At 33.6% G+C, this 24,116-nt stretch overlaps 1 protein-coding gene across 1 annotated transcript in view; it reads left to right on the top strand.

The window, feature by feature from the left end:
• The first annotated feature begins 3,322 nt into the window (after positions 1 to 3,322).
• Positions 3,323 to 24,116, top strand: part of LOC123656661 (clustered mitochondria protein homolog) — a 29,896-nt gene continuing 9,102 nt past the window's right edge. Inside the window, exons 1-15 of the mRNA XM_045592325.1 lie at positions 3,323 to 3,598; positions 14,546 to 14,767; positions 14,903 to 15,555; positions 15,686 to 15,847; positions 16,037 to 16,190; positions 16,314 to 16,447; positions 16,537 to 16,673; positions 16,765 to 16,994; positions 17,324 to 17,460; positions 18,079 to 18,273; positions 18,716 to 18,928; positions 21,072 to 21,246; positions 21,344 to 21,449; positions 21,524 to 21,915; positions 22,896 to 23,098. Of these exons, the coding sequence (XP_045448281.1) occupies positions 3,478 to 3,598; positions 14,546 to 14,767; positions 14,903 to 15,555; positions 15,686 to 15,847; positions 16,037 to 16,190; positions 16,314 to 16,447; positions 16,537 to 16,673; positions 16,765 to 16,994; positions 17,324 to 17,460; positions 18,079 to 18,273; positions 18,716 to 18,928; positions 21,072 to 21,246; positions 21,344 to 21,449; positions 21,524 to 21,915; positions 22,896 to 23,098 (3,234 nt within the window). The 5' untranslated portion in view covers positions 3,323 to 3,477. The remainder of the gene's footprint in view (positions 3,599 to 14,545; positions 14,768 to 14,902; positions 15,556 to 15,685; positions 15,848 to 16,036; positions 16,191 to 16,313; positions 16,448 to 16,536; positions 16,674 to 16,764; positions 16,995 to 17,323; positions 17,461 to 18,078; positions 18,274 to 18,715; positions 18,929 to 21,071; positions 21,247 to 21,343; positions 21,450 to 21,523; positions 21,916 to 22,895; positions 23,099 to 24,116) is intronic.

The raw sequence follows: 24,116 nt of genomic DNA, 5'->3' as shown, positions 1-24,116 counted from the left end.
AAAATTACAAATATTATCGTTCGTGTTGACTCGATTTGTTTACCAACACAGGCCGCTCGCCCGCATACAATATGCGGATCAGTCGAGCGACTGATCGGAATCTATTTCCGAGAAGTTACTGTCGCCGAGCGATAGTGTTGTTACCGGTTTGTTTGTAGATGGTTATCGATAAAAATGGCAAAGGCAAAAGAGGAGACAGACGTTTTTGTGATTTTGATTTATTTAAAATATTATATTGCTAGCTTTTTTTAATAAACATAGTTATAAAATAAAATTACATTAAATTAAATATAATACACGTATTATGAGTATTAATACATTTTACTAGAATTACTTAATGTGAACTTCCACCATAATGTTTTATATAAAAATTTGGCAGGTTTTCTAAAAATCCAAATTTAAGGGATACATGGAAAAAAAATTGTAATAACAGACTAACCTGGACGCCCACAAAAAATAGTGTAATTTGTTCAGATCATATCAATACCACTAACTTTTAAGTGTTGGCAAACAATAGAAGGATTAGTCGAGGGCACCAAACCAACACTAACGCCACACTGTTTTTGTCCCGTAAGTTTTTTTTTTTTTTGTCTCATGTACAAGGTAATCAAGATATGGTTCACCTTAGTCATTAGTAGTGAAATGAAGCTTAGATTTATCCACTTTGAAAATGAACAATGTCCATCCTTTCAGAGTCATCAACAAATCATTAAATCTAGCAGATGACAAGCTATCATCTTATGATGCCATTAGTGTTACGCTCCCTACTCCCGATTCGTTGACATCACCGTGTACATCATCAACTCCTCAAAATGTATGTTAACTTTAAATCGTTTATCGTAGAATGGCATTGTTTGGCACAACAACGTTGCACCAAACGTATTGTGACATAATTATAATAGTTAGACATAGGCTGTCGCGACACTTTTTAACTGACTTCCAAAAAGGGGAGGTTCTCAATTCGACTGTATTTTTTTATGCATGTTACTTCAGAACTTTTGACTGAGTGAACCGATTTTGATGATTTTTAATTTAACAGAAAGCTGATGTTTATCGTGTGGTCGCGTTTAAATTTCATCGAGATCTGATAACAACTTTTTGAGTAACCTTTGATAACGCGTATATATTACGTATATTGTATTAATTGTCGATGTAATTGAAGTCAGTTTTGTTTTCGTTTGCGAGCAAATACAATTATCGTAGATAATGATGTGTTGTACAAAGTCTTACCACATTATATATTTCTATTATCATTATTTAGTTTTTGCAGCGTACGCAATGTAAGGAATTTTTCAGATTATTTTTTATCCCTTGGGTTACATTATTGGAGTTTTAGTAAGGATCCCTAATATTTTTGAAAATATAGTATAACCTATGTTGCTCAAGGATTATGTCAACGGTGAGTCTCAAGGGTGAAATAATTTTTTGAATCGGTCCAGTAGTTTCGGAGCCTATTCAATGCTAAATTGCTAACAAAAAAACAATCAAATCTTTACTCTTTATAATCGTTTATTTTACATGAAGATGTTTGATTTGTAGTATATAATAAATTAAGTCTATTTTTATAATAACATCTTACCTTTGTATCACTTTAAAAACCTTATTTCGCTAACCGAGTACTTGAATTTATAGATAATGCATATCGACAGTTGTTACAACCACGGCTGTAAGCAACTTGTCAGTGTAGTTGCGATGTGTCATTATACTGTAATGACACAAAATGTATCTATGTGTCTGTGAAAAATGTAAGTGTGACTTTAATTTAGTATGTGTGACAGACGATTATTTTTGTGTGGGAATTAGATAAAGGGTACATGTGTGTAATTTCCCCCCCCCCCCGCGCAAAAAATGACAGACAGTTTTGTATCGGTAACAAACGCAATGGCTACTCCCCTCCGTGTTGCTCTATGATGGAACGCATTAAAGACAGCTGGACTGGAGAGTTTGCGTATTGTAGTATAAGGCTATAAGGGCCTGTTTTACCAGTTGTGGATAACGCTTAAACGTTATTTGACGAACGACAATACAAATAAATTTTGCATTCAATCAGCAGGAGCTGCAAAAGGACATTTGGGCCTGTTTCTGCTCAACTAATAAACTACAATTCCACACACATTTGGCGAATATTTCATAAATAAACTGGGATTCGATGGTAAAAACGTATAACGTATCAAAAACTTTTAAAAAACAGGTCCTACTGGCTTATTGTACCTCCCACTATCAAAGTATTTTTGTATATCTGTATCAAATAAATAAAATGTTGACATAATATTCTTTTTTACCTTCGAATTCCACTATATTTATAAGTTACTTCTGTTTGCAAATAGGATCAATGTACCTTACTAGACAATCAGGGCCAGGTTTAGGAGAGGGCAACCGAGGCTACCCGGGGCCTATAAAAAAGAGGGTACCACAGTAGACTTCGGAAAAAAATTCAAATCCAGACTAGTAAACATTAGTAAGCAACTTTTACTTTCATAATTTTTTTCGCGTTTTACCTTTTAAAAAAGTTGTCTATTTTATTCAGAAAATAATTAGGGGCTAAGGGGCCTCCACTCCTTTGTTGCCCTGAGGCTTACAGACATCTAAATCCGACCCTGAATACAATCTCAACCACATTGATCATTCTCCTTCATGTCTTTTCTATCTCATGTTGGCGAAATCGATAGCTGAAATCCATTGAACCTTAGAATTAATTAATTTGCAAATATGAATCTAAAAGTTCGAGTTTATTAATTGAAGAAAAACGTCCTAATAGCCTAATCTACCTATTGCTGTCAAAGTCTATTGCATGTACGTAACTTATTTACAGGATAAATTCTATCCATAATTGGTGAATTAAGTAAAAAGAAAAATAATTCTAAAACTATTTTTTGGAATAGATACTATTATTCGAATCATTTCAGTATAATTCGAAAAATAAACTACTTTACGATGAACAAGGTTTACTTAACCTTGCTAAATTATTACAGTACAAACTGCATTTGTTCAATTGCTTATATAACAAAGACACATCTTATTTCAAATGTTCAATATTCAAAATAAACTTATTTATGAATACATCCATACTTTTAAACGTCATTGATTTTATTTTATCTATAACAAACACTAGGTGTCGCTTTAAACAATGTGATTTGGAAAATATTTTTTGATAATTTTCGCCAAATATTTAAAAAAATAATTACTTCATATAGACCTGTTAGTGCAATGTAATTTTTTGGTACCAAGACTGTATTTTATATTTTTCCGACTAGTGTTACTTGGCAAGAAATTGTTATCCAATAAGATTTCGTAGGTAAGAAAAACTGGAAAAGTCAATACGTCTCGTATTCCTCCTAACTTTAGTCGCATTATAGTCGAACTTCATCCCACTGTATAGAAAATTGAACTCTATTTCAACCGCATGTGCTCTTTCAGCTGAGTGAGGTTCCGTGCTTGTCGCAGTCAGTCGGTGCCGGATTAATTCCTCGTGTTGTTATGGCTCTCGGTAGTGAAGTGAATGATGATAATGCTACGAAACAATCAACGCAAAAAGTGAAAAAATGTCCAGTGACCAGTAATATAAGCGAAAAAAGTGGCAGCGAGAATGTTAACAAAGGTAAAGTTTCGAATGGTCATGCCCTCAGTTATGTAACAACGAATACGAAATGAATCTAAGAAAATATACTTTTTATTTTTAAATAATATCCATTGCATTTTGTAATCATGTGACTAAAAACATGTGATCAAGTTTAATTTTATTAGTCCAAAAAAAAAAAAATCTGATATGATACTTTGAATTGGAATTTATATCCAATTTACTTCTAATTAGTCTGTAATTTAATATTATAAACTGAAAAATATTCAAATAAATAAGTTCTATGCAAAAAATATTAAATGAGATAAAAGTCCACATGGTAGTAAATCATTACACAACATCTTTCAGTTATTACATAGGTATCGTTTTTTTAATTCAAATATTAAGCAGTGTTTAAAATGTATGTAAGGAAAAGAATTAAAATAAAACACCGAGAAAATTTTCAGTGTGTCTTTATTATAATTTTCATATTATTAGTGCACTACTAATTTAAGCTAGTTTAAAGTGGTTATCATTTAGGTTAGTACCTAGTTACCTAGTTACATGAAAAGTAACACATATATGAAATACTTATATCCTGTTAGAATCATGAAAGGTAATAAAGTTTGTACATCTATTCAATGGTTTGAAAATAGGTCAGAGTACTCTGATAAGAAATAAAGTTTTATATTTTTGATCCAACAGACACTATAATTATATGCCAGTTACAGTGTTCTATTTGATGACACTAAAAAATTCTTATTACTTACGTACCATTCTTTATTCATGTGGTATAAAGATTAATATATAATTTATGCCTAATAGCAAAGCAATTTAAAAGTTTATATTTGTTTTAATTTTATACAAGTCAAAACTAAAAACATTATTATGAAATCAAATTCCAGACTCAATTAAATATAAAATAATGTAATAGAAAAGTAAGTTAGGGAACTTACTTCATGTCATAAGAGTATGATAATAAAAATACTTATATTTTTTTATCTAGCTTGCGATTATGCTTAAATTATAAACTATTGTATGTTATTACTTTCAGTTTCATTTCTTATGTGATATTACCTTTTCTTGTAAGCTAAAATTCTAAGTTCATTTATAGCATCGTCATATCTATAAGAAAGGTTTAATTAAACCTTTATTTTCATCAGGAATTTAAATTAAAAATAAAAATGCATTGTTAAAAAAACAATACAATACTTATGATTAGATTTATTAAATGCCACTACTAGGTAGGTACATCATTAAAGTTTTTTATTGATCAACTTCCGTAACTTCAGAGAACATTAATTTAATTTATGTTATTAATCTATAGAAAATATCATGACTGATATTTCATCTAAATCTATTAGGACATGTGTTTTCCATGTGGCCATCATGTGTGTAAAGTGACAAGTTGATAACATTTACTCTCCCAAGTGGATGTATAATTCCTTCTAATAATAGAAAAACCCATTAGAAATGAACCTTTTTTTATTGTCATTTGATAGCTTTAATGGTGCAAAAAATTTACTATGTTAAATCCAATATTTTACAACAGGCTTACATTTTATTTTAATTTTTATCTCCTCAGTGGTTTCAGATTAATTTTAATATTTATATAATTTTATTTAAATAGATAATAATATAAGATAAGATAATAACTGTAATATAAAAAAAAATCCAGCCAATTGCATGTCACACCCATTCATGCATGATTCTATCTTAATGTATAGTATCTACCAGTAGGTATTGTTTAAGATTGAGCTAAAGATACCGAAAACAGAAGTTTATTGAATGAATCACATCTTTAACATTATCATGGTTTACATATAAATTTTCTTTTTCTTTATTTGTCATTATTGCAGTTATACCTATTTTGGTGTCAAAAATACTGAGCTGTGATGTGACACATAAATAGACAAACTAACCGTAAAATATTATGTTGATAACTTAATGCACAACAATGTAAGTAAATGAACACAATTTACTCAAAATAAGGAATAATGTGGTAAATTTCTTTTTAAACACATTGAAAGTCATCTATCATAAGAAACTAATCATACATAGCATTCAATATTATCATTAATTTTTAACTGACTTCAAAAAAGGGGGAGTAGAGTTTTTATATATGTCACCTCAGAACTTTTGACTGAGCAGACACATTTAGATGATTGTTTTTAATCGAAAAGTGGTGCGTCTCATGTGATCCCATTTAAATTTAATTGAGATCTGACAAGTACTTTTTAGTTATCGCTAATAATGCGTATTTACTTGACTATTTTTTTTTTTTACATATGTTGTGTCACTGGTCCATGCAATTTAAGTCGGCTATTTTTCGTTTGTAAGTAAACACAATTATTATATACGAAAGATGTTTGCGTCGCGTCAACGAGCTTCGTCTAGACGAGGTGTCTTGGACGTTCGTGGATACGGGCGCAGGCATGATGTCTCGCATAGCAACCCAACGTCCCTTCTACGTTTCAATAGCTCGCATAGTCAAAGTCTACAGACAATTAGATATCACGAATTTATTTAAAACTAGTTTACCCCGCAAACGTTGTTTTGCTATCCCCATAAAACTTAGCTGTATGAAAAATATATGTTGATCGATTTTCAAACCTACTCCATATGCACACGAAATTTCATAAAAATCAGTCCAGCCGTTTCGGAGGAGTATTGTGATTAACATTGTGACACGAGAATTTTATATATAATATTTTCCATTGAATTTTTTGATTAATCACAATAAAATATAGCCATGTCAACTCCTAAATAGTTGTAGCTTTCTGTTACTGGAAGAATTTTCGTGATCAGATCAGTATTTGCGAAGATACCCCCTACAAAGTTAGAAACTTTACCTCTTTATAATATTAGTATAGATTAGAGACTTCCTTGATTTTATTTAAATTACATTGAACATACCTTGGTGCGTTATTTCCATAGAGAGAACTAAATGAAAAGCTCTATTGTGTTAAATTTCTTTTGTCCCATATAAAATTGTATCACATTTAGCCCAGCCAGTTTGGCCGTGAATGTATTACACACAATTTGGCACTCATTCTGTTATTTACAAGTGTGGATTATATTTATTTGCTATAATAAGTACTGTTAAATGTTTGAACTGTTATATTAACGTTCTAACAAAAGTCTTTTCAATAAAATGTTTCACGTTTGAAGTTTTCAAAGCATAACTACGACTTTAGTAGACGTTTACTTTCGTGAAAGAGAATACGAACGAAATATTTTGTCTGCATAACTGTCGCCTTTGAAATATGCTACAGAAGTATTTGTTTTTTTTTTAATATATATTTAACAACCTTGCCTAGAGAATCAAGGCTAATATCGTTTAATCAGCAACAGAATTAATTTCCGTTTTAACTTTTTGTAAACGCTTTCTAAACTCTGAAGTTTTATACTTTCGCTGACTCAAAATAATTAAGAAGTCGAGAATATAAATAAGTCGAAATATAATATATGTAACTGGAATTTGTGTTGTTGTTTGTCTCCATAGAATTGAACAAACGTGCAGTTCATAATAGGATAATCCTGTTGCGGTCAGTAATTGATATTCATGCAGCATAATACATAATAGTAAAACGTAAAGCATGTGACGTAGGACAGATTTAAATACCTTAAACGAGCTTTGCGCAATAAGACCTACGTAACTGCTATGTACGATTCTTTCCGTCTCTAAAATGCACGGTGCCCTTAATTTTCCCCACGTATTTGGTTTATTTGAATTTCCGACCGGAAATATCTAAATCAGCATGTATTAAGAGGAGTTATTGGTTAGTTTAACATATTTTAAATAATTAACAACAATCGCTTCAGCCTGTAATATACTATGAGTAACGATCGATATCAGGTGTACATGATAACAACCGGGACCGACGGCTTAACGTGCTCTCCGAGGCACGGTGGGGAGACCTACTGCACAAACACCCAGACCACGGCAAACACCTGTATGGCCAATACAAATGTTTGTCATGTGCGGGGATCGAATCCGCAACCGCCAGCGCAACAGGTACAATCCATGGCTGTGACCTTTGCGCCAACGCGGCGTAAAAATATCAATGTATATTTGAATGTTAAAACTCTTATCAAAATTCATTCCTTAAATACTTACGTCTTAAAATCCACAAAGATATTAAACAAACTACGTATAGGATCCAGAAACTTGGCGCTTTTTAAGGACGTTTAAAGAAACTAACAACTGTCTATTTGATAATAATTTTAAGAAGAATCTGTAATTTATTATAAACCTAAAATCTCTCAACCAGACTGTTCTAGAACACAACTAGAAATTTATTAGTATAATGTACTGCTTAAGTACGTACGTATGTGTTTGTTATATCAATAAGTGACATGCGCTTACTAGTACATGCATCACTAGTACTTTTAATTGTCCTTAATTACCTTTTTAAACACTATTTAAACCATTTCGAATGTGCATGATGATAAAAAAGCTACAAAATGATTAATCTTAATAGAAAAGCTAACCATTATGCCAGCATTATATCTAAGAATCTTTATTTACTATTTATTCGTTGTTTGTTACATATTTTTAACCGACTTCAAAAAAAGGAGGAGATTACTCGATTCGACTGTATATACATATATATATATATTATGTATGTTCGGGGATAACTCCGTCGTTTATGAGCCGATTTTGATAATTCTTTTTTTGTTGGAAAGGAGATATTCCTAGTTTGGTACTATGATAACGAAACCAGGATCCCCATATATCCCCATAACTTTTTATTGGGTGTACCGATTTTGATGATTTTTAATTTAATCGAAAGCCGTTGTTTATTTGAATTATCTCTCTGATCTGATTACAACTTTTGGAGTAATCTTTGATAATTTACTTGACTATTTTTTCATCTACCTACGTTGTACTACTTGTCGATATAATTGAAGTCGGTTTTTCTTCGTTTGCCTGCAAACACAATTATTCAATATTGATATCAAATATTGACGTCGTCGTCAAATCAATATCAAAGTCATTCAATCAATGGACTTTGCTTATAACGCATCTATCAACTCGTATATAACGAGTCTATCAAAGTAGCTTGTCTAATTAAACAGAATTAAATTTAAAAATGGACTAGGATTTTTTTTTCATGCGTAACGTGACGCATTTGAAGAAACGCAGTTAGAAGTCGAACAGGTGGCTTGTCTTGCAATGTAGTGCAAGTTATACTTTTGAGCCTTTTTAATTACGTTTGTAAATATTATATAAAATTATAAGAACACTGGCTGACCCTGCAAACGTTGTTTTGCCATATATGTTATTAACCCCCTTAATCCCTCCCCCCTTTTAACTTAGGGGTGTTAAAAATAGATGTTGCCCGACTCTCAGACCTACCCGATATGCACACAAAATTTCATAAAAATCGGTCCACCCGTTTCGGACGACTATTGTGACTAACATTGTGATATGAGAATTGTATATATAAGATATATACACATCGCCTGTTCATATTTTGCTGAAATTATTTTAGGTAGTAGGTATATTCTGGTAACATATAGGATACTTAACTATAACCTTGGCTAATATTTTGTTATCTCTACTTACTAAGTGCAACAAACTAGTTAAATTTTAAATGTCCGTAATATAAGTCTTAAGTCCACATTTACACGATGAATTATCATAATGTCATCTGACATCATTATTTATGTAGGTATTTCAGATATAGCATATTGTGTATGTTTCATATGTATAGATCGTAATAAGGATGCAATCTAAGATCAGACAAAATCCTAAGATACACGAACGCTGACGTATTCAGTTGTAACTTTTTTGAACCTATGGTAATTTCGAAGAAATTTTCAGGATATAAAAGTATTTATTTATTTACACTTTCTCACACCAGTACAAGGTTTTAACAGTATTAAAAATGACATATAAAAATAGAATAATTGCATCAGTTGCAACAGGCGACCTTATCGCTAATACAGCGATCTCTTCCAGGCAACCTTTGGGCAGAGGACTAAATAAGGAGTGTATTTTATGTAAAGTATTTTATGATTGAGGATAGAATAAATTGGGATAGGTTGTGAAATCCTCGCTTAGTAATTTCACAGATTTAATGTTATTTTTAAAAATTATTAACTCCGTAACTAGGATAAATGGCGGTGACAGGTTCAAGATTGATAGGTGATGGTTACAGTGGAGCGATAAGATTTTATGTTGTAGGTACATATGTGATTCTTGCCATAGCGATAAGAATGCTATTGCATGTGAAAAATAATTTAACTTTGTGAAAAAGAAATCAATTGATTTTGAAATATTTTTAAAATTTTTAAAATATTTATCTCTTGTACGTCAACCTTGTTTTTGATAAAGGCAGCATGAGCGTACCCAGAATTTTTTAAAAGTGGGACAAAAACAAATAAAAGTAAAACGCGATAAGTAGTACAAAATAAAAAAATTCTATTTACTGCAACTTTTCATTTACTTTCACTGTCTACACTACTACAATAATAGCTTGCGGAGGTTTTGGCTTAATCTACCTAAAATTTCTTTGTTAAAATTTAAAATATCAATTATTACCTTCGAGTCACAGGGCAGGGCAAATGCCCCGTCGTGGGTAACCCAGAAACGGCAACGTTACTTTAAACTTGCGTTTATAAAAACGAGGATTGTCAAAGATATCACAATTTAACGGAAATATGCGAATGATATAGCAGTTTCAAATAGTTGACAAGATTTGCTATTTCTTTTGAATATAGAATCGTGCAAAGTGGTTAAAAATCTCATGTCACTTTTTCATAATGACCTTGTGGTTGACCTCACGTGAAACTGTGTGAATAAAAAGCATTCGCACAATAGCTCTATTATACACGTAGACAAACATTTATCGTGGAAATACACTTATAAAATACATTAATCAATTATTTTGAAAGAATCTTAATATTATAAATCTTCCCTATATTTTAAATTGCAAAGATGCAATATCCTCAGACTGAGGTCAACTTAAACACGCAGATCGTGTACGAACTGCCTGTCAAAATATGTACATGTAACAAACACAAAGACTATTTTATATAAATATTTTAAGGAACCAGAGGTGAAATTGAAATAATAAAAAAAACAATAACGACTACTCACACACATTTATATTTTTAATAGAAATTTAAACAAAATCAGTTTGAAAAATAATTGTGTTTGTAGGCAAACGAAAGAAAACCGACTTCAATTATATCGACAAGTAATACAACGTAGGTAGATGAAACAAACTAACAAACGCACTAGTTGTCAAGTAAATACGCATTATCAAAGATGACTCCAAAAGTTGTAATCAGATCTCGATGAAATTTAAATGCGACCACATGATTATCATCGGCTTTCGATTAAATTAAAAATCATCAAAATCGGTACACCCAGTAAAAAGTTATGCGGATTTTCGAGAGTTTCTCTCGATTTCTCTGGGATCCCATCATCAGATCCTGGTTTCGTTATCATGGTACCAAACTAAGAATATCGCCTTCCCAACAAAAAAAGAATAATCAAAATCGGTTTATAAACGACGGAGTTCCCGAACATACATATATATACGGTCGAATTGAGTAACCTCCTCCTTTTTTTGAAGTCGGTTAATAAAAGAGTTCTTACGTGTAAATTATTTTAAGGAATACTAATCTAAAAAAAAAAAATAGGTAGGTTGACTTTAGTCCACAGTACATAAAATTCGTCTCGCGGTCTCGAATGAAGCGCGTACAGACTTAATAGTCTCGCCGACACCACCACTGCTTGTCATCCCTTCCACGATGACATTCGGCACTATTCTTCTAACGATATAATATTCCACAAAACGGTGGAAGATATAAACACAATATATATATATATTGAATTTGAATTTTAATATTTAATAGTAATCCCAAATTCTTGCAGTAACATGTCAATCAAAAAGTAAATATTAGGATTCCGGTGACCGTTACTCGTCACGACATACTAATTTGTGTGTAAAATGTACGCAGGTTACGATTTATGAAATTTCAAAGGAAAACTAGTGGGTTTGACAATTCTAACTTACCCTCGTAATATATTTATGAACATTAATTTTTTTAAAATAGTATGCAAGTCGGTTTTTATTATAGAATTCAGTTCGTGATTATCTTAATGAAGACATTATTATTTCTTGATCTGTAATGAATAAATCACAACATTGTATATAGTTTATAGAATGACGTTTTCAACTTTTAGAAGTGTCCACAGGGCTTGGGGCAGTCATGATTGGACCGTTCACAGCTGCGACTGTACAGTTATCTACAAGTTCTAATCATGTTAAAATTTTAATACCTAAATGAGAAAGGTGATGACTATGAGTCATAACCATTCCTACCAGTAAATAGTATGGTTGACACTGTACCTAATCAGCTTAATAGCAAAGCTTGATCTACTAATGTTTGCATTCGCATTTATTCTGTAACTTCCCACTGCTGGGCCTTTTTCTCCATGAAGGATTGCCTAGTGTTTGATATTGATACATCTATTTATAATTGTGTTTGCTTGCAAACGAAAAAAACCGACTTCAATTACATCGACAAGTAATGCAACGTAAGTAGACGAAACAAACTAACAAACGCACTAGTCGTCACTACGATTTTCGAGGGTTTCCCTCGATGTTAATAGTTTAAGTATAGTTACGAAATTTTAACTCACTTACCTCTAAAATAAAATCTAAGTTTAGAACTGAAACTAGGTTATGCCATTAAAGCAATAAGCTAACCAAGAAAATTAGCTGAACAAATTAATTGGTAGCAGCAATCTATCTTATGCAAAGTGCAAAAATATTTTAGAGAAAAACCTTGGTTTGAATACCGAAGGTTATCTAATTGATTCAATTCGTTTTTGTAATGATGTTTAGATGTTTAGAAACTATTTATTGTGGATGGTCATGAAATTCAGTCAAATGAACTCTTACGTAAACTAAATTATTATGATGGTAATATTAACACATATACTATGTAATTGAATCTATTCACGTTGACCTTGTTATTTAGTTATTCATGATAAATCGCCCATTATTAGGCAAATTAAATACATCTTAAATCTTCATAATGTCGATCAAACTAAGTGCCAGCATCGAGCGACAAAATTCTGGCTCGTCTTGGGTAGCAGCACCATTCGTGCGGTTGCTATGTGCTGGGACGTAATATATCGTTTTATTATTCAGAAAGGACCATACACAGTAGCACAAGATATTATTTCTTTATACGATAAAAACAGTAGGTAATATGTTGTAATGTAAATTAATTGGAATTAGATAAGTTTTAATTAATCTTTAAATGATAATATTTAATGGTAAATGGACTAGAATTGTAAACTATCTTAACTAATGCAATATAAATATTTTGTAATTTTAATGTTTTCATATTATTTACTTTTTTTACCATTTACGTCACTTTACAATGCATACATATATCGAACAACGATGGCTGATGTAACAAGTCTGTTTAACATAAATTATAATATTTTTATACTGTGTTAAAGTAATAATACTAGCTACAAATTTTACATAAAAAGAAAATAATAAAAAAATTAGTGTTGATGACTTACTCGTTATCACTTTATGTAAATACGTCAAAATTGAATAAAAGTGACTTATATTTAAAACTTCTCATAACTAAATCGATTTTTATTGATGCTAGTTAAAAAAAAGTAAATTCCACGGAAGCGCATAGTATTATAACCAGGGAGCTAAAGGTTAAATATTCTGAGATCGGGGCGAGTGCAACGTGGGCTTTTCTTTGCGTAATTCATTGATCGGTACTGTTTAGGTCGTCAGCAACGATATACAGTTTGAATCAAATCAACATTTTCCATTATGCTCTTGAACGTCAAGAACATAAAAAATAGATATAGGTCAGTTAAGCTTGACCTAAGAAGGGCTGGTGTATTTGTATTAGACTATACTCGAATTGAATGTTTAATACAGTAGCAATAAGGTGTGTCGTCTTTAATTTTGTAATAGTTTAAAATGGACTTACAACTAAAAACTAACGCCAGAAATCATTCTCTAGTCAAGGAACTCTCATCTAACAATAAGTTTCCGTTGTGTGCGTTCGTTGAACGATAGCGCTTACGCGCAAGGGAAGAAATCGTGTCAACGTCTGTTTATCAAGAATTTTGATTTAATATCTAGCATAGGCGCCTTGCCACTGTTATCTTATTTGGTAATAGCGACGAAGATAAAATCAACATTTTGGTTGATATCTTTGCGTTATGTTTTATACTATAGTCATGTTCTTTTAATGACACTGTTTTAAAACGGGTTTAAATATCTCTTATTATCCTTTATGATGAGTGTTGTTTATATTGTCTTATTAATTTTGAGTTCACGCTGTTAAGTTTATGGTGAAAATGTGTATTAAACAAGCATTTGTTTCTGTTTGAAGCCAAGTTATCGACATAGTTTTTTAGAACATTACGAAAATTTTCATAACTCTTCTAAAGTTCTTTAATAAAAGTTACTAAACAACTACTTGAACGAACGTTGGTAGCGTCGATGGCGTCTATTGTTGGCGGCATCCCGTACCCATCTATTATTGACTCGTCGCTGGAGATATTTGGCGTCTAGCCAACGCTAACCACGTGTTTACTAGTCACGGGACGAGACATGCGTGCTCGATTTCTGACATCCCTAGAAAATCGCTTTGTCTAACTACTAGAATATTTTGAACTCAAAACTGTATAATTAAACCTAAAAACGTATGTAGGTTTAGTTATATAAGATATGTAATATGTAGCTATAGTTATAATATATATATCAGAGATGAAGTTTATATATATATATATATATATATATATATATATATAAACTTCAATTATATATATATATATATATATATATATATATATATATATATATATATAATCTCTGAAGTCAAATTTAGCGCATTAATAATAATACTCTTAAGTTACGAAATGCTTGTTCGCTAGTAAATAGTATACACATACCTACTCCTATTTCCTTAACTTTATTTTAGCTGCTAAAACCGAAAAGACGACTAAAGCAAAGAAAGAGATGAACACAGGAGTCAAAGCAGTAGTCTGTAGTAATGGTCACGCAAGTACACCAAACGGACGAGCAGATGATGAAGGGGGTGGTGGTAGTGTCTCGTTACCGCGTGTTTCTTACGCAGCTGCTGCACGCAAGGCACCTTCGCCGCAGACTAATAACTCTCCACCGCAGTTCCCACAAAACACAGGTTTGTACTTTTCTTCTTAATGAAATATACATTATCATAAATTTTATTACAGGTTAATAGGAGCATTATTTCAATAATGAGATAGATTTTTAAAATTTGTTTTATAATTCTTACTTTTTATTTCTTAATTGACAGAATGCCCTAAAACAAAAACTTCTAGCGAAAAATCAATACGATCTAAAACCGGCAATTCGACACAAATAAACGGTGAAAAATTGTTATCGTCTGATGATGATAATAATAAAGATAAAAAAAGTACCAAAGAACCAATTATAAATGGCACTGAAAATATAAATTTTGTCAATGGTGACCCAAAAAATATTTCTGATTGTGATATTAGTAGTAGTGATAATACTAAACTAGTTTCTAATGGAATTAACAGTGATTCAGATGATGCGAAGTCAAATAAATCAGACGAAAGTAATGACGCAATTTTAATTCCCGAGCTACCTGTAAAAGTTTTAGATTCTAAGTCTGTTGGTAGCAAAAAGAAAGACAAAAAGAAAAGTAATTCTTTGGACAAAAATAAAGATATAGAAAAGAAAATATCTAAAGTCGAAAATAATTCAGTTGGTAATAAAGATGACGAAATTTTAAAGAAATCAGAAAATGAATCTGAGAAAACTAAAGATGATACAAAAAAAGTTGTCAATGGTGACAAAGACAGAGAATCTTCACCTAGTGAAGATGAAGATGAAAAAAAGCGTGATGCTGAAGTTGTCTTTATACAGGATATGGGATTTACCGTTAAAATTGTTAGTCCAAGGGCTGAGCCACTAGATATTCAGGTGAATTTTGAGTTTATTATTTAGAATTGAATATATATGCACAAATTTTGTATACATGCATATTACATGTTACATTATTCAACGGTGAACTATGTGTAAGGCTACCAATTAAATATTTTTTTTTCTTTAGGTTTCAAGTATGGAGCTCGTGCAAGAAATACACCAAGTACTTATGGATCGTGAAGATACATGTCACAGAACTTGTTTTTCGCTTCAACTAGATGGCGTTACACTAGATAATTTCGCCGAATTGAAGAATATCGAGGGCCTCAAAGAAGGTTCAGTTATAAAGGTATTCTTTTTTTTCATAATTGAAAAAAAGTTTGATAAAAATGTTTAACGTTAAAGACAAAAGTTTATTGAATAAAATATCACTTCAGCCTGTCGCCGTCCACTGCTGGACATAGGCCTCCACAAGTTAATAAAAAAGATAATATACTTTTTAAAAATTATGTTCTTATTGATATTTTTCATTTTGTAGGTAGTAGAAGAACCATATACGATGCGCGAAGCTCGTATACACGTACGTCATGTCCGTGATCTTCTCAAGTCTATCGATTATGCGGATGCTTACGCCGGTCAAGAATGTAGCTCGCTTGCCTTCCTTAACGTCATTACTCAGGGTGATATATTAGGTCTGCTGTTACTTTTATTATTTAGTTTTAAGGTTATTCAAGTTTGGAAAAAAGAGTCTGAAAAGTTCACCATCATACTTATATTTTAAAGAAACGAACTAATTTTTAAGTATTGTTTAACAGAAAAGAAGAAATCGCGTCCAGAAAGCGTAGACTGTACTCCTCCCGACTATATAATGCCAGGTAGTACTGAGCGACCTTTGATGGCTTTACATCCTGGACTAACTAAAGAAAACAAGGCACCGCAGTGTTTAAAGGTCATTATAACTCGCTCGATTATATAAGAGTATTAAATGCAGAGTTGTTGAGTAAAAATTAAATATCTGTTTGTATAATTTAATAACAGGTGTTGACGACGTCGGGCTGGAATCCACCTCCAGGACCGCGAAAAATGTGTGGAGACTTGCTGTACCTGCACGTCGTCACGCTAGAAGACCGCCACTTCCACATAACGGCTTGTCCGCGTGGTTTTTACCTGAATCAGTAATTATTTTTTTGTAATAATCACAGTACCAAAAAGTTAAATTTGTCGGTCCTGATAAGCTATTTGTTAACAATTTTTTTTTCTTTCCAGATCCACCGAAGAAGTGTTCAATCCTCGCCCATTCAACCCTTCCTTACTCTGTCATTCCTTAATAGAACTACTTAGTATCGTATCTCCCGCGTTTAAGCGAAATTTTGCTCTGGTACAGAAGAGACGTATGCAGAAGCATCCATTTGAGAGGGTCGCTACGCCATACCAAGTCTATCAATGGGCTTCGCCAATGCTGGATCACACTGTGGACGCCATACGAGCGGAGGACAGTAAGTGATTCACATTTTACTGATTAAACTTTAAAAATGGTCTTATGTGCCATAATTTTGAGGATTATTATTATGAATTTATTGAGGTTGGGCTCGGCAGGAAATAAGTTGTTTTGTGTAATTGTGTTCCTGTGGTGACTAAGGAGTCAGAGCTCCTGGGGAGGTAAAGGGGAAAGATCGGCAACGCGTTTGTGACGCTTCTGGTGCTGCAGGTGTAGGCTACCGTAACCGCTTACCATCAGGTGAACATCATTGAGCTTGTTTGCCGACCCAGTCGTATCAAAAATACGATTTTGCTTATGTGTAACAAGTATGGCGTTTGGTTGCAGCGTTCTCGTCCAAATTGGGCTACGAGGAGCACATCCCGGGGCAGACGCGCGACTGGAACGAGGAGCTGCAGACCACGCGCGAGCTGCCGCGCGCCACGCTGCCCGAGCGGCTGCTGCGGGAGCGCGCCATCTTCAAGGTGACCTGCTAGATCTGTTAGCTACCCACTACCCATCACTGTTACCCTTTTCCTTCCTACTACCCCTGTATATTACTTAAGTGTCATCTATCGGTTATTTTATTATACATTGCCTATTCTTTCAATAAAATAAAATTGGAGATATTTTAAACTCTTAAATTAATATAATCATAAATATAAATATTAGAAATTATTATATTTGTTTAATTAGCTAAATATTAGGATTATACAATATATTTTTTAGTTTAATAACTCGTAAGAGTGACTACCTAAAGTCAAAATGATTAGTACCGTCATATATACAAATAAATAAAACTCGAGTGTCTGTTTGTAATATTAAAATAACCGCTTTTTACAAGTGCATATGGATGTGTACACGGTACATATATCTACCAAAATAACATTTTTTACAATTTATGTCTGTCTGTCTGTATGTTTGTTCCGGCTTATCTCTGAAACGGCTTGACCGATTTTGACGAAATTTTCACTGGCAGATTTCTGATGTAATAAGGAGTAACTTAGGCTACTTTTATCTAGGACTCTCTTCTTTTTTGTTAAATTCCACGTGTATGAAGTCGCGGGCACAGCTAATATTAAATAAAACCATCTCTATACCAGGTGCACAGCGACTTCGTAGCTGCCGCTACACGAGGCGCCGTGGCCGTGGTAGACGGAAACGTGATGGCCATCAACCCGGGCGAGGAGCCCAAGATGCAAATGTTCATCTGGAACAATATATTCTTCTCGCTCGGCTTTGACGTCCGCGACCATTACAAAGACCTCGGTGGAGACGCGGCGGCTTTTGTAGCGCCGGTAATTTCAAATTTTTATTTCTATTACGGTTATCTCTTTGTATAAAGGTGCGTGTGTGCACGTGTGCGTGTGTGTATGCGCGTGGTCGTGTGTGTGTGCGCGTGTGCATGTGTGTGTGCGCGCGTGTGCGTGTGTATGTGCGCCTATCCGTGTGCGTGTGTGTGTGAGAGTGCGCGCGTGTGCGTGTGTGTGCGTGTGCATGTCTGTGTGCGTGTGCGTGTCTTTGTGCATGTGCGTGTCTGTGTGCGTGTGCCTGTCTGTGTGCATGTGCGTGTCTGTGTGCGTGTGCGTGTCTGTGTGCGTGTCTGTGTGCGAGTGCGTGTCTGTGTGCGTGTGCGTGTCTGTGTGCGTGTGTGTGTGTGTTTGTGTGTGTGTGAACGAGTAGTATACTGTGTGTGCGTGTGTGTGAACGAGTAGTATACTGTGTGTGCGTGTGTTACAGCGCAATGACCTGCAAGGCGTGCGCGTATACAGCGCGGTGGACACGCCGGGACTGCATACGTTGGGCACGGTGGTGGTGGACTACCGCGGCTACCGCGTCACGGCGCAGTCCATAATCCCCGGCATCCTGGAGAAGGAGCAAGAGCAAAGCGTCGTATACGGCAGCATCGACTTCGGCACCACTGTGCTCTCGCACCCCAAGTACATGGAGCTGGTAGGTGCTTTATGCTACACTACGGGATTGCTGTGTCCCGCGATTTCACCCGCGTTAATTTGAGGAAAATTACTTACAATTAAATAAAATTAAATATTACATAATAATATATATTAAACGCTTCACACTCAACGGTTCCCAGTAGGATTTTCTCCTGTGTCGAGGATCCGGAAATACACACAATACACAAACACAAACGCCCAGACCAAGACAATCATCTATTTGGCCAATACAAATATTTGTGGTGAGCGTGGATCGAACTCTCGACCGCCAGCGCATCAGTCAGTGCTGTGACCGCTGCGCCAAGGCGTCGTCAAATTATATAGCCTATAAGCCTTCCTCAGTAAATACAATATACAACACAAAAATAATTTTTCATTTCGAACCAGTAGCTACTGAGATTAGCGCGTTCAAATATATAAAACTAACAAACTCTTCAGCTTTTATATATCAGATCACATTAAATGTCTTAGTTACGTTTACGATACATTTTAAATTGAATTGGTAGATGGATATTTAAAATATGGATATACATAAAAAAATGAATTTTTTTGTCCTCTGTTAAAATTATTATAACTTAGGCTTTTTTGTATTCAAAATATTTTAGTTTGGCGCAAAAAAAGAAATTGAATTTTGAACAAAATCCAATTTGTTTTTTAACCTATGTTTATAATTAAGGTTATAATTAAAACTAGAAGTTTAAAACGTCTCAATGAATATATTACAAACTGGTTTCCATTGCAATAAGACTTATCAGTCATTACAGACATCATACTTTTTTAAAGGCACCTACATGTATTATTTGTAACGTTTTTAAAGGTCGCATATCCGTCGAATGAATTATGTATATGTAGGCCACCATAATAACCGCCATTGAAATTAAAAAAAAAAATGAATGCTGCAGTTTAATTTTACCACTAATATTTGTTTGCTGTTACATATACTGAACCTTTTGTTGACAGCTAAAACCAAAATATGTATATGTTTATAGCAAAATATATTTTTTAGCAACTTTTGCATGCTTCGACAAGGCTAGTTTAACAGAATGAAAAATGCGGGTAGCGCTTACTATTAAATTCTCTATATTTTTATATAATTACGTTGCTATGAATATACACTTTTATACAGAATAACATCAAACTATAAATTAAATATAATTTGAAGCCTTTTTTGTGCGGCTGAAACGTACAAATACTATTATAGTAAAATGAATCGATATTAAGTTGGACGTTAACATTTTGGATTTATGGATGACAGCAATATAACGCTAGAACCACTAGATGAAATAAGCTGTTTTTTTATCATGTCAGGAAACAATTAACTTAGAAGCTTATTGAATGTGAAGACTGAAAAATTCTTCAATTTACAACAATACTTAAGTTATTAAGTATTTATTTATTAAAACTTTATTGATCACAAAAAAAGAAGATACAATTTAGAACCATTAGATACAAAAACAAATAAGTATGCAAAGGGGGCCTTATCGCTTATAGCGATCTCTTCTAGGCAACCGTTAATGAAAGTAGTATAGGAAAGTGTGTCGGTAATAGTGCGCAATCAACAACACATAGTGAAATCAATTTAAATTAAATATTTTTATTCACTATAATCAATATTGAATCAGAGGCATTTGTGACTATCTGTAAAAACCCAATCAACGTAATTGAACTTATAATCGTTGTACGGTCGATCATTAGTTCCTAAACTAGCTAGTAGAGGGCGTGGAGGTGTATTTTATGAGGTTTTCGATTACCCTCTCCCATACCAAAAACCACTTGAAATTTTTGGTATAAAGTATATTAAAATTTTCGAAATAAAATCTTTAGATACAGGGATAGAAATTAATTTCCTGAAAGTGAAGCAGTTTGGGCAAAGTAAATTGAGCTTTTCTTTTATTGCCTTTAAATACATAATTTGATTAAATTCTGGAAAATTAACCATTGTGATACAAATTTTTAGATAGGCTGTTGCGGGGTGTTTGTTGGTTGTTTGTTCTAAAAATAAATACACGTGATATTACACCCACATGTCTCTATCTGTGATATTTCTTGATTATTTTCTGAGCCACTCTTCTCTTTCGACCTCGCGTAATGCATGATCCCTAACTGACATTACTTTCATTTTTCTTTATTAAACTTTTCAGTTGAGTAAGGCTGGACAGCAACTTAAGATTATGCCTCACTCGGTCGTGAGTGCGAATGGTGAGACGGTGGAACTGTGCTCCAGTGTAGAATGTAAAGGTATCATCGGTAACGACGGCAGGCACTACATTCTAGACCTTCTAAGAACATTTCCACCCGATGTAAACTTCTTGCAGTGTGAGTTATAACAATTAGTTGTATTTATACTGTATTATCCTTACTGTAAACTAATTAAGAGATAGAAATTAATGTTATTTACTTTTCATATTCACAGTGGAGGATGACGAGTTGAGGGAGGATATTAAATCAATGGGCTTCCCTATAATACATAAGCACAAATTGTGTTGCCTTAGACAGGAATTAGTTGATAGTTTTGTTGAGTAAGTTTTGTTTTGAATATGTTAATTATGTTTCCGTTAATAAGTATGTTTTTAACCATATCATTATCTTTTAGGGCACGTTACTTTATGTTTATACGGTGCGCTGCATTCCACCTACAACAGTTAAGTGCGAAGCGACAGCGAAAGACATCAGAACAAAAATCAATTGAAGCTAACAAGGAAAATGATAAAACAGAGGCTGCTAAAGAGACTGAAAAGGAAACCAAGAAGGACAAGAGTCAAGACAAGGAAACTAAAGATAAGAAACAGAAGAACGATAAACAAGACACTGCCAAAAAAACCGAAGCTAAGAAAGCGGAGGTCGCTGAGAATGTGGAGATAAAAGAAAAAGATGATGAGTTGTTGCTCAACGAAAATTATTCCGAAATTGATACAGATGTTGCAAAGAAAATTGTAGAGAGTATCACTGATTCGATATGCAGTGGTGAAAAATCTGAAAATGATTGTAAGTTTGTCATTTTACCATTAAGACTTGTTAGATTTGGTATTGTCTCGTTTTTAGGGTTTCGGAATTCAAATTCTTCTGTCCATTTATTATATTTTTTTGGGTTTTTTTTTTTAAATATCAGTAGGTCGGTAAAGAAGCGTACGGCTCACCTGATGGTAAGAGATTACCGTAGCTTATAGACGCCTGCAACACCAGAATAATCGCAAGCGCGTTGCCGACCCACTCCCCAATCCCCCCCAGGAGCTCTGGTCACCTTACTCACAAACAGGAACACAATACTGCTTGAAAACATTATTATTTAGCTGTGATCTTCTGTAAGGTCGAGGTACTACCCCAGTCGGGCTGCTCCAGATTTTGAGCAGGAAATTCCTGCTGTGCCCTACCTCAGTTCTGTTCTGGGTTCTACTATTACTGCTATAACAAATAAACTTGGTTAGGGGTCATTTCCATTTTGATCGAACTTAAGGCATGTGTTTCTGAATTTAATTATAGCATAAGCATCACACTCAAACAAACACTGACGAGGTGTAATATTCGGTAAGCAATAATTATTTCTATAATAAACTAGCTGTGCCTGCGACTTCGTCCGCGTGGAATAAAAAAAAAATATATTGTTCAGTTTTCAGAGTTACAAAATAAAAGTAGCCCAAGTTACTCCTTATTACATCAGCTATCTGTCACCATAATGATACCACGCATCGAGCAGTAAGAATGTGGCTGTCTGTTGGGTAAACCCTTTTAGCAGAAGGAATCAGAAAAAAAAATCAAAGGAGTGTTATGAAATTCATTACAACATTATAATTATCATGCGTTTGGATGATATTATGGTTATTAGGACATTGGGTGTTTTCATACTGGGAATAAGCTTACTATTTCAGAATATTTTATAGAGTATGTAAAGCATGGGAGTAGTTGAAAAATGTTAAAGTGCTTAAAAAATATATATAAATTTCATAAATTTGTAATGACTCCAACAGCCGGAGAGCGCTCCCGTGCCGTAGTGGCAGCGGCGGCCCGCGCAGTGGCCTCCCTCAAGGAGTCGGAGTTCGACGTCCGGTTCAACCCCGACGTGTACTCGGCGGGCATCAAGCACGCCGCCACGCCCGAGCAGCTTGCCAAGCAGCGCCATCTGGTCAAGGAAGCTGCAGCCTTCCTGCTGACCACGCAGATTCCCGCTTTTGTTAGTATATGTCATATTAATATTAATTTGTATATAAATATCGGTAATTTTCTTTATTTTTAATATTTTTCTAATGTGTATTTGTTTTTCTGCAATAAACCCTTTTCGTTTCAATCTTTTACTTCTAACGTTCAGTTTCAGTGTTAATAATGAAATCTGAATTTTTAACATAATTCAAATTCTTGTAACGGCTTAAAACAATATGTTGCTATTTTTTTTACAGTCTGTGTATCCATGTAGTTTTTTTTAACCGACTTCCAAAAAAGGAGGAGGTTCTCAATTCGACTGTTTTTTTTTTATGTATGTTACATCAGAACTTTTGACCGGGTGGACCGATTTCGACAAATTTTGTTTTAGTCGAAAGGTGGTGTGTGCCAATTGGTCCCATTTAAATTTATTTGAGATCTAACGACTACTTTTCGAGTTATATCTAATAATGCGTTTTTACTTGACGCTTTTTTCGTCGACCTACGTTGTATTATACCGCATAACTTTCTACTGGATGTACCGATTTTGATAATTCTTTTTTTGTTGGAAAGAGGATATCCCTAGTTTGGTACCATGATAAGGAAACCAGGATCTGATGATGGGATCCTAGAGAAATCGAGGGAAACTCTCGAAAATCCGCAATAACTTTTTACTGGGTGTACTGATTTTGATAATTTTTAATTTAATCGAAAGCTGATGTTTATCATGTGGTCACATATAAATTTTATCGAGATCTGATAACTACTTTTTGAGTAATCTTTGATAACGCGTAGTTGCTTGACTATTTTTTCGTCGATCTACGTTGTATTACTTGTCGATGTAATTGAATTCGGTTTTTTTTTTCGTTTTTCCAGATATAATTAGTCCTAATCCAAGTACTGGAAAATAAAATTTTGCCTGCGAATAAAGACATATTGGCAATTTTGTATTATTTAGCATATGTTAAATTTGACGCTAAGCAGTGGTGGGTTACATTATTTAATTTTTTTATACTTAACGGCTCTTACTCGGATTTTATATGTGCCTGTGT

This window comes from Melitaea cinxia, chromosome 9 (genome assembly GCF_905220565.1).
Source record: "Melitaea cinxia chromosome 9, ilMelCinx1.1, whole genome shotgun sequence".
In the NCBI taxonomy this organism is placed as follows: Eukaryota; Metazoa; Arthropoda; class Insecta; order Lepidoptera; family Nymphalidae; genus Melitaea; species Melitaea cinxia.
Note: the sequence above shows the minus strand (reverse complement) of the source record. Positions and strands in the feature narration are given on the sequence as shown.